This window comes from Symphalangus syndactylus, chromosome 21 (assembly GCF_028878055.3).
Source record: "Symphalangus syndactylus isolate Jambi chromosome 21, NHGRI_mSymSyn1-v2.1_pri, whole genome shotgun sequence".
NCBI classification, from domain to species: Eukaryota; Metazoa; Chordata; class Mammalia; order Primates; family Hylobatidae; genus Symphalangus; species Symphalangus syndactylus.
Window position 1 is genome coordinate 79,786,821 of NC_072443.2, and position 8,964 is coordinate 79,795,784.

The 8,964-nt window shown below is 48.1% G+C and overlaps 1 protein-coding gene across 1 annotated transcript; it reads left to right on the forward strand.

The window, feature by feature from the left end:
- The first annotated feature begins 4,396 nt into the window (after positions 1–4,396).
- On the forward strand, positions 4,397–5,797 carry LOC134735442 (putative UPF0607 protein ENSP00000382826). The gene has a single exon (XM_063630493.1). The coding sequence runs from the start codon at positions 4,397–4,399 to the stop codon at positions 5,789–5,791; it is 1,395 nt and encodes a 464-aa protein (XP_063486563.1). The 3' UTR covers positions 5,792–5,797.
- Positions 5,798–8,964: the final 3,167 nt, after the last annotated feature.

The window sequence follows — 8,964 nt, forward strand, 5'->3', positions numbered from 1 at the left end:
TTGTCAGTTGGGGTTATAATGGTACTTCCCTTACAGGGTAATTCAGGGATTAAGTGAAATATGCACAAAGTTCATAGAACAGTAACTGACACATAATATATTATATAAAGCAAGTATTTATCATCCTCTTCCTCTCTTCCTCCCTCTGGCATCACCATCATCATTCTCATTGGCAGCATCTTTGAGTAAGAACATCTTTTTAGAAATTATGTAAAACTCAGAAGTTATAAGGAAGAAAAGTTAAAAGTTTAACCATATAAAAATAAAATATATATATATGAAAAAATTAAGAAATCCATAAACAAAGTCCAAAGATAAATTCTAAACTGGGAGAAAAATGTTCTCCACACATTTGCCAGATTAAGGCATTATTTCCATTTACAAAGATAAACAACTTGTTTTTAAAAAAAGTGTTTGCTGAAGAAAAATAAAAGAACAGTCAAAATAAAGAAGAAAGAAAGAGAAAGAATGAGAATAAAAGGAAAAAGAAAGAAATATGGTGAAAAGACACAGGCCGTTTTAGAAAATTTAAAGGAAATGACAAGCAAATGAATTATACCCAATTTATTTCATAATCAATGAAATATACATTAAAAGATCAATGAGAATTTTTTTCATCTATTGAATGATGAAAAAATTGGTAGTAGCAGGTATTTGCAAAAGTGTTCTCCACCTTTGGGGCCACGTGTGGTGGCTCATACCTGTAATCACTTTGGGAGGCCAAGACAATCATATCACTTGAGGTCAGGAGTTCAAGACCAGCCTGGCCAATGTGGTGAAACCCTGTCTCTACTAAAAATACAAAAATTAGCCGGGTGTGATGGTGCGTGCCTGTAATCCCAGCTTCTCGGGAGGCTGACACAGAAGAGTGACTTGAATCTGGGAGGCGAAGGTTGCGGTGAGCCAAGATAGCTCCACTGCATTCCAGCCTGGGTGATAGAGCAAGACTCCATCTCAAAAAAAAAAAAAAAAAAAAAGAGTGTTCTCCACCTCTGCAATGGGCAATTTGTTAATTCTAAAAATCATAAATTTTTAAGTGTAACTTAAAAATAATTTCCTTAAAATATAACAGGACTAATAGTTGTGCATTGTAGCATTGTTTTCAATAGCAAAGTCTTAGAAATAACCTAATGCCCCTTAATAGTAGATTAGTTAAATTAGCTACGTATATAATGGTATATTCGTTATCTATTGCTGCATAGCAAATCACCCTGAAACTTAGCAGCTTACAACACACATTTACTATCTCATAGTATCTGTGGATCAGGAATCCAGGTATGGTTTAGAGACCCTGAAAGGTTACAGACTACGTACACTACAATCAGACGTTGGCCAGCACTGTAGTCATTTCTAGGCTGACTGGAGAGGGATCTGCTTCTAAGCTCACCCCGTGGTCATTGGCAGAATTTGGGGCTGTTGGCCAGGAAGCTGCCCTCAGTCCCTTGGATCTCTACATAGGGCAGTTCATGGCATGGCAACTTGCTTCCTCAGAGTAAGCAAGTGGAAAGAGCCTGAAAGAAAATGACAGCAAGATGGAAGTCACAGCCTTTTATAACCTAATCTCAGAGGTGACTGTATTAGTCTGTTCTCACACTGCTAATAAAGACATACCTGAGACTGGGTAATTTATAAATGAAAGAGGTTTAATTGACTCACAGTTCCATATAGATAGGGAGGCCTCATAATCATGGCAGAAGGTGAATGAGGAGCGAAGTCACGTCTTACATGGTGGCAGGCAAGAGGGTTTGTGCAGGGGAACTCCCATTTATAAACCATCAAATCTTATGAGGCTTATTCACTACCACAAGAACAATATGGAAGACACCACCCCCATGATTCAATTATCTCCACCTGCCTTCATCCTCGACATGTAGGGATTATTACAATTCAAGGTGAGATTTGGGTAGCGACACAGCCAAACCATAACAGTGACATTCCACCCCTTTTGCTATATTCTATTCATTAGGAGCAAATCATTAGGAAATTCAAACCTCATGAGTTTTCACTCCTAACTTATTCAATATTCATCTTTAAAAAATAAGAACATTCTTCTCCTTAACCACAATGCCATTATGACATGTGACATAATTAAAATAATTCCTAAGGCCTTGTTTCCATCCTAAAGTGTTTCCAGTTGTCCCAAAATGTCTCTTACAGATGGTGTATTGGAACCACGAGCCAATTAAGATCCACATGTTGCATACATTTGATCGTTATATCTCTTAACTCTTCTTTTTTTTTTTTTTTTTGAGACAGTCTCGCTGTTGCCCGGGCTGGAGTGCAGTGGCGCCATCTTGGCTCACTGCAGGCTCCGGCCCCCGGGGTTCACGCCATTCTCCTGCCTCAGCCTCCCGAGTAGCTGGGACTACAGGCGCCCGCCACCTCGCCCGGCTAATTTTTTGTATTTTTAGTAGAGACGGGGTTTCACCGTGTTAGCCAGGATTGTTTCAATCTCCTCACCTTGTGATCCGCCCGTCTCGGCCTTCCAAAGTGCTGGGATTACAGGCATGAGCCACCGCGCCCAGCCCTCTTAACTCTCTTCTAATCTTAAGCACCTCCTTTGTTTTCATGCCACGAATTTGGTGAAAAGGAGGCCCGTGATCCCATCTTCTGGATTTATCAGTGTACTTTCTCATGATGGACTTTTAACTCGTTCTGCTAACTCCTGTGTTTCTTATAAACTAGATGCTAGATCTAAAGCCTTAATTACATTCAGCAAGACTATTTCTTTTTTTTTTTTTGTCTTTTAATAATATATTTGAATATAGATGGTTTCAATTCTCCAATAAAAAGATGTAGACTGGCCGAATGGTTTTTCATACCTGTTTCCCTAGTCCAGACACCCAAGAGTATGTCCTTCTCTTGGGCATAAGAAAATCTAGAGTTATATTTAGGGTATCATAAAGTGTGGTGAAGAGTGGACTGAGGTGGCATGCTCACAATGACCAAATTACGTTGGTCATATTTTAATCCAATACGTTGATCCACTATTAACTTGTAAATAATGTACTTGCTTTCTAGACACATTCTAGGAAGACCAGAGAAACTGACTTCTATCTATATGGTATAATCCACTGGCGAATTTCTTTTAGGATCGACCAAAGCTGATCTAGAACATAATCTTTACACACTTGGACGAGACAAGAGAGAACCCACCAGACGAGAAAGAACATCTGGGCTGAAAGGCTCCATTAGAAGAGCAATGTGGAATGGTGCTGTGCCGACAATTGGTAGTCCCTCCCCTACATCTTTGCAGAGGACTGGAGCCCAGAGTGGGCCACGGTCAACTTATATGGTGAAGTGAAGACCTCCTTCTAGGTGTGCATGTGCTTATTACAGACATGCCACCATGCTAAGTACCCCCGGACTACAGGAAAAAATAAGAATACATGCTGTATCCATGATCAGGAGGCACACAGGCCAGAGCACCAGCTGTGGAATCGCACAACCTGGGTCCAAAGCCTGGCTGGATCATGACCACCTGGATGATCTAAGGAACGGTCTCAGAAAAATCTGTAAAAAGAAGTGGAGACTCTGCCTGCCAGGAAGGGATGTGGTAAGGGGCAGCATCCAGTCAGGTCAGGGCACCCCGTCCTCTCCTTGGAAGCCTGCGCAGCGAGCCTGGTGGCCCTCAAGGCCACGGAGGCCATGGAGAAGGTGGGCCTGGCTCCAGGCGGCACGGAGGCACTGGAGAGGCCCCGGGGGAGCCTGGTGGGATCTGGCTGGTCCTGCGCTCTGCTTCCAGGTTCTGGCCTTGTAACCCAGGGGACAGGGCTGGCCAAGACAGGGCCACTGGGTGTCAGCCAGTGCCTGCGCCAGATGCCAGGCGGGAAGGGCTCTGGCAGATCAGCCCCGCACCCTCCACAGCGCCACGGGGGGGGCCATCCAGGGCCACACACCTGCCCCCAGGAGCGGGACGTCTCTGAGGCTAGAGAGTCCAGCTGGACCGGTGGAAGGGCCTCACCTTTTGCCCTTTGACTCCTCTTGTAGGCACCCTTGCTAGGCTTCTGCTCATTCGTCCACACCCTGGCTCTGTCACCAGCCCCATGGTGATGTCATAATCTCCCAGGTGCCCAGTGCACACCCGGCCACAGAGATGTGGGTGACTTAGGAGTATCCTCTCCGCTTCTGACCCTTAGTTTTGTCTGTGCACAACTCACTCAAAATGGGCAACTCACTAAGCGTATTTTGTTCCTGGTTCCGCCGCAGGTTCCGGCTACACCATCGGCTACATTCTCATATAAGCGTATGTTGTTACTGCTTCGGACGCAGGTCCCTGCAACTCCAGTGTCAACGTTCTGGTCTAAGAGTAAGTTGTTCCTGCTCCCGCCGCAGCTCCCAGCCACGCCATCACCAACTTTCTCTTCTAAGCATATTTCGTTCCTGGTTCCACCGCATGTCCTGGCTATGCCGTCAGCAACATCCTCGTATAAGCGTATGTTGTTACTGCTTCAGCCGCAGGTCCCTGCAACTCCAGTGTCAACGTTTTGGTGTAAGAGTAAGTTGTTCCGGCTTCCCCAGCAGGTCCCAGCCATGGCATCCGCAACCTGCTCGTCTTGTCCGTGAGGCCCTCCCAGCTGGCCAGGCTCACCCTGTGGCTCCTGCACCTGTGCCTCCTGCACCTGTGCCTCCTGCACCTGTGCCTCCTGCACCTGTGCCTCCTGCACCTGTGCCTGCCCCGGGAACCTTGGGCTGTTTCCGATTCCTCTTCAACCCCCGGAAACATGTTGGGCCTTCTTTTCCAGCCAGGCGGGACCGTGCCCCTGTGAGGCTGTGTCCTGTCCCTCAGAACACAGGCACCCCACTGAGGGTCCTGCCTTCTGTGGTCTGGAGCCCCCACTCAAGGAAGAAACCCGTGCTGTCTGCTCACAACTCCATGATGTTTGGACACCTCAGCCCCGTGAGGATCCCTCGTCTCAGAGGCAGGTTTAACCTCCGACTTCCTTCATTAGATGAGCAGGTGATCCCAGCCAGGCTCCCGAAGATGGAGGTGAGGACAGAAGAGCCCAAAGAAGCAACGCAGGTGAAAGACCAGGTAGAGACCCAGGGGCAGGAAGACAATAAAAGGGGCCCCTGTAGCAATGGGGAAGCAGCCTCCACCTCCAGGCCCCTGGAGACTCAGGGAAACCTCACTTCCTCCTGGTATAATCCCAGGCCCTTGGAGGGAAGTGTCCGTCTGAAGAGCTTGACAGAAAAGAACCAGACTGACAAGGCCCAGGTGCATGCAGTGAGTTTCTACTCCAAGGGCCATGGAGTCGCCAGTTCACACAGCCCTGCTGGAGGCATCCTTCCCTTTGGGAAGCCTGACCCAGTTCCAACAGTGCTCCCTGCACCAGTTCCGGGCTGCTGCCTGTGGCCAGAGAAGGCGGCCTTGAAGGTGCTGGGTAAAGACCACCTGCCCAGCTCTCCAGGCTTGCTGATGGTGGGGGAGGACATGCAGCCCAGGGATCCTGCAGCGCTTGCATCAAGTAGCTCTTCTCCCCCCACAGCTGTCGGCCATGGGTCCCGCAAAAGAAAGCTGTCAGGGTCACCGCTGCAGCTGCAACCGACCCCTCCCCTGACACTGAGGTGGGATAGAGATGAGGGGCCCCCACCGGCTAAGCTTCCCTGTCTGTCTCCTGAGGCACTGTTGGTGGGTCAGGCTTCCCAAAGAGAAGGACGCCTCCAGCAGGGCAACATGCGTAAGAACATGAGGGTGTTAAGTAGAACATCAAAATCCAGGAGACGAAAACAGCTGCTTAGGAGGAGAAAGAAGACACGGCAGGGCAGGCGTGGTGGCTCACGCCTGTAATCCAGCACTTTGGGAGGCCCGGGCGGGCGGATCAGGAGGTCAAGAGATCGAGACCTGAGGAGCATCTCTGCCTGGTCCCTGCACCATCTGGGAAGTGCGGAGCGCCTCTGCCCAGCCGCCCCACAGTCTGGGAAGTGAGGAGCGCCTCTGCCCAGCCGCCCCACCGTCTGGGAAGAGAGGAGTGCCTCTGCCTGGCCACCGTCCCATCTGGGAGGTAAGGAGCACCTCTGCTGGCACTCCCCACCACCCTCCACCCCACCGCCTGGGAAGTGAGGAGCGCCTCTGCCCAGCCGCCTCACAATCTGGGAAGTGAAGAGCACCTCTGCCCGGCCACGGCACCATCTGGGAAGTAAGGAGGCCCCAGCCCAGCAGCCGCGCATCTGGAAGGTCAGGAGCGCCTCTGTCGGGCAGGCCTACCGTCTGGGAAGTGAGGAGCGCCTCTGCCTGGAGCCCAACTGTCTAGTAAGTGAGAAGCGCCTCTGCCTGGCCACCCCACCATCTGGGAAGCGAGGAATGCCTCTGCCCTGCCCACGTACCATCTGGGAAGTGAGGAACACCTCTGCCCGGCAATGTCGCCATCTGGGAATTGAGGAGTGCCTCTACCCAATCCCACCGTCTGGGAAGTGAGGAGTGCCTCTGCCCTGCCCCCGCAAGGTCTGTGAACTGAGGAGCGCCTTTGCCCAATCCCACCGTCTGCAAAGTGAGGAACGCCTCTGCCCTGCTCTGGGAGCACTATCTGGGAAGTGAGGAGCGCCTCTGCCCTGCTCTGGGAGCACTATCTGGGAAGTGAGGAGCGCCTCTGCCCTGCCCCCGCACCGTCTGGGAAGTGAGGAGCGCCTCTGCCCAGCAGCAGCCACGTCTGGGAGGTCAGGAGCGCCTCTGCCCGGCTGCCCCACCATCTGAGAAGTGAGAAGCCACGTATAACTGGTGGGTCTCGTGGTGAATTCCACATTGAGTGAAAGGGCAGGTCTAAGATAGGCCCAGAAGAATGAGTACAACTCAGATAGAGGAAAACAGACGAGGCCAGGAACATGGAAGCCAACACTTATTAAGCATCTGTTAAACGCCAGGCATGGTGCTACATTTCTATAGGAACCTTATGAAGTGGAGGCTGTTAGCAAGCCCACTGCACAGGTGAGAAAACTTAGCTAAGGTCACAGCACATGCAAGTGACAGAGTGAAGACTGCAACCAGCTGTGTCCCAGCAAGACAATTTCATAAGTGACACTGTGTCCTCCAAATTCTAGGAGGCACAAAATGGCTGGTTGTGCCACTACTGATGATATTTAAATTGATCAGAATGATCTTTTTAACTATTCTTATCACTCTCCTGCTTAAAACCCTGTAAACTCCATCACAAATAGAATAAAACCCTAGTCGCTTACCATAGTTGTTGCTCTCCCTCAAATGGACACTCTCCCCCTAGAACTTTTCTTGGCTGGCTACTTCTCAGCCATCTCCAAAAGCCCTTCTTCCCAAGCCACTCTCTGACTCATAGCCCTGTTTTATTTTCTTTGGCATTTATCGCAACTTGAAGCAATTTCATTCTTTTTTTTTTTTTTTTTTTTTTTGCTTGTGTATGTCTTTAAGTGTTTATGAGTCTGTCTTCCCACACTGGAATATAAACTCCTCAAGGGAAGGCTGCTCACTACTGTACCCTAAAAATTTGAAACAAGCCCTGGCACTTAGTAGATTTATTTGTTGAGCAAATAAATGAATCTTACCAGCATTTTTTCAAGGTGGTTTATGTTAAGATACAGTTTCTAAGACACCTAACTTGATGAGAATAAAAACAAAGCACTGGCCACTATCTGTATTTTGGGGAGGGAATTGTTTGTTTGTAGTTCTGTCTTCACTGCTCTTTTTGGAGGGACGTATAATGCTTTCCTACCAGAGAGTGTTGCTATTCAAAGTGTGGTCCACAGACCAGCAGCATCAATGTCACCTGGGAGCTTGTTAGAAATGCCGAATGTTAGACCCCCCAGCACAGACCTATGAATCAGAAGCGGTACTTAACAAGATCCCCAGGTGATTTTAATACATTTTAAAACTTAATTAGTACTGATCTAAAATCCTAGTCTATTCCACTTCTCCTTCCCACCCTACTCTCCAACTGCACCCAACCTCCCCATTGTTAAGCCTTACTGGCCCATCCCAGGAAGCAGCTTCTGGTGCCTCTGAAACTATTTACCTAAACGCTTATCTTCTCAGGCTTCTTCCCTCCGGATTTTGTTCTGTTTACAAATACTGAGGCTGAAATGTAAACCATATCGAAGCTCTTCTCTAAAAGGCCTGCGTGTCCTGGTAAGCCTTCACATCTGCAGATATCTATTGACATATCTTAAGCAAACAACTTTAAATGATTCTACTGGTGCCCTGAGTTTAGCTTTTCCGTTTATCTTGCCTGGTAAGCAGATTGAGGTTAATATTTATTTTTAAAGCATGCAATACTCACAATATTTCTTAAACATGGGTTGAAGTCACATACCACCAGCCTCGGAACTGGGGTTTGAGCTCATTCCATCTGATTCTAAAGCCTGGGCCGTTAATCTCTATGGAGCAATAGGCACAAAAGTATGCTTTATGAAAGCACCATTCATTTGTCCATTAGTTCATTCACTCATTCAAAAGGCGTGTGAGAGTGTTGGGTGGTAAAGAAATGTAGAACTCTTCAGCCCACCAGGAGAGGAGATGAGACAAGCACAAAAGTAATCTTACAATGTTGAGTCATGTCAATGGTGTAACATACTCTGGGTACAGTGCAGGACTTCGTGGAGGAGGTAGCAGGCATAGGTGCCTCTGAGGAGCAGAAGGCCCAGGAAATCAATGTCCTAGGACTGTCCCCAAACCCTTGGATCTAACTTGATTCAAGATCTTGGGTGTCTTCCAGGCAATCACTGGGCTTTAGTCTCTTTAGGATGCGCCCAGCAGTCCTGTAGGACTCAGGGCAAGGGGTATTTGCCTTCATGCAACAAAATTTTCCTAAGCACCTACTGTGTGCCAGGCACAGCCCTAAGAACTGGGAGTCCAGCGATAAATTAGGCAAAATACCCATTCTTGTGGGGCTTATTTTCTAATGAGGCATAAAAGAGATCAATAAATAATGTTTGAAATCCTCGATGGTTTTGGTGCACAGAAAAGACCATTTCAAAGTGTATCTTGGTTTTAGAAAT